This window comes from Austrofundulus limnaeus, unplaced genomic scaffold (genome assembly GCF_001266775.1).
Source record: "Austrofundulus limnaeus strain Quisiro unplaced genomic scaffold, Austrofundulus_limnaeus-1.0 Scaffold133, whole genome shotgun sequence".
Lineage (NCBI taxonomy): Eukaryota > Metazoa > Chordata > Actinopteri > Cyprinodontiformes > Rivulidae > Austrofundulus > Austrofundulus limnaeus.
The window spans coordinates 933,442-935,540 of record NW_013952535.1 but is presented as its reverse complement, the minus strand read 5'-3'; the positions used below and the strand labels follow the sequence as shown (position 1 = coordinate 935,540).

The 2,099-nt window shown below is 37.4% G+C and overlaps 1 protein-coding gene across 1 annotated transcript in view; it reads left to right on the top strand.

The window, feature by feature from the left end:
- The window catches only part of lama2 (laminin, alpha 2), a gene marked incomplete at its 5' end in the record, with an annotated part of 234,410 nt that overhangs the window by 189,819 nt on the left and 42,492 nt on the right, over nt 1-2,099 (top strand). Inside the window, 3 exon segments of the mRNA XM_014015734.1 lie at nt 447-525; nt 597-728; nt 1,474-1,590. Of these exon segments, the coding sequence (XP_013871188.1) occupies nt 447-525; nt 597-728; nt 1,474-1,590 (328 nt within the window).

Genomic DNA, 2,099 nt, shown 5'->3' with positions numbered 1-2,099 from the left:
TTCCCATCCCTTTTTCAAATATGTTAATTTTGTTATCACTTTTTTATCATTTTTTTTGTTTTTTTTGTACATGTTTGAAATAAACTAAACTAAATATGGAGATTGTTGAAGCTTGCAGTTGTTTTTGCACCCTTTTTATTTTACTGTATATAGATTGATTTTGTTTTTATAAATGAACAAAATAAATGTAATAAACTAAAGAGACGAAACTTTTAGCTAATGTTTTGCATTTTAACAACTTATTTTCAGCTAATTTCGGCGCTCAGTATTCACTCTGAAATTTCTCTTTTTAAGAAAAAGTTACTAATAAACTGACTTGAAAACATTTTAGTTCTATCTGGTTTTCATGCTCGCACACATCAGAGGAGTTTTTGTGAATTTTTGTACCAACATGTGTAAACGAAGTACTTGTGTTTGTAAATGAAAACCTGGTCGTGTCGTTCCAGTCTGGCAGAGGAGTTGTTCCAGAAAGTCAAACGGATGTTTGGGAACCCCCATCAGGCCACAGAAGACTTGAAATCAGAGGTAACAACGTCGTCTTGTTCAGAGTCACTGAAGGACTGGGATTAACAGCCCCTCCCTGTCTGCTGTCCCAGATTAAAGACAAGCTGTCGGATCACGAGGGGAAGCTCCAGGAGGCTCAGGATTTGCTTCGCTCTGCCAAGGGAAGAACCAAGCAGGCCGGAGCGCTGTCTGAACAGAACCGAGCCAACCTCACGCTCCTGGAGGTGCAGCAAACACGAGCGCTCTCATTAAGCAGCATAGTTACTGTAACACAAATATAAATATTCACTTAGTAAATGCAGATACTCAGTTCTTGGTACTGTTCCAGTGGAGATGCAACAAAGTTCTGTGGTACTAAAAGACGTCCAAGTTGAGAAGCGTGGCTTGTTAATAAAACCAGACGTTGTGCTTCACAGTGCATCCTGTAGCAGGTGTCTCCCAGATGTGTTCAGCAGTGTTAAATATTCACACACCGCTGCACCTTCAGCAGCATGTTTGTGTTGTAATGAAAACATTTCTGGCAGGTTTTCATGTATCAAACTCACTTTACAAAGATGGATCAACGGAGCAATTTCTCTGACATCCATGCCAGGCCTTTGGACTTTTTATTTATTTATTTATTTTCTTAAGAACAGAACTTTTAGATGCTTTTTATCTGCTGTAGTGTTTGTGTTTTATCTTTTATTCCAGTTCTTTGAAAAATAGTTTCAGGACAAGCAGCCTTTCATGCACAGAGAAGCCAAGGTTTCCATTAACGGCTCTTTTGAAATCTCTCTGGTGCTGGTAAAACTGTAAAACCGCTGTTTACAAAAAGTATTCAAATATATGTGATTTTAAAAAAAGGTAAAATAAAAAAGGACTCAAAATGAATGTATTGATGGAAGAACGTTTTTACAATCAGAAGCCAGCTGTGGATTAAATTTGAATACAGCGTGCTGCCGCTCCACATCCAGCTCTGTTTACTTGCAGAGGAAGCGGGCTGCAGTCAGCGCGGTGAAACAGGAAGCACAGAAGGTCCTCGGAGAAGGAGAAACTCTTCTGGAGGAGGCAAACCAACTTTCTGACAACGTCAACAAGGAGCTGGAGGTACTGAAATAATCAGCAGAAGCCCTGGAACTTTTCAGAACTTTTTGTTTTTATCGTGGCACCTCCTTCCTCAGGTCAGTTTGTGTTTCAGAAAAATGAGCAAGCATTAAAAAAAATATAAACTTTTCTGTCAAATTCCATTGTTTGAATGACAAAGAATGTTTGATAGCTGATATTACTGTGTTACTTTAACCATAACATGTAGAAATAAGGAGCTGATGGTGGTTTAGATCAGGGGTTCTTAACCTTTTTGACCCCGGGGCCCAATTTATTGAACATAAAGTGACACAAGGCCCAGTCAGACATTACCAATGTATGGATCAAAATTATAATTATTCTAAATCTAAATCTTGGTTTCATTTTTATTGTATTTACATTATAACTAAATTAAATACACTAAGTTTAAAAGTAAAACTTCTGTCAAATAATCACAAGACATGATTATAACAAACGTTTTTAAATTCTAACCTGCCCATAACAATTATTTGAACAAATAACAGTCAGTCAAC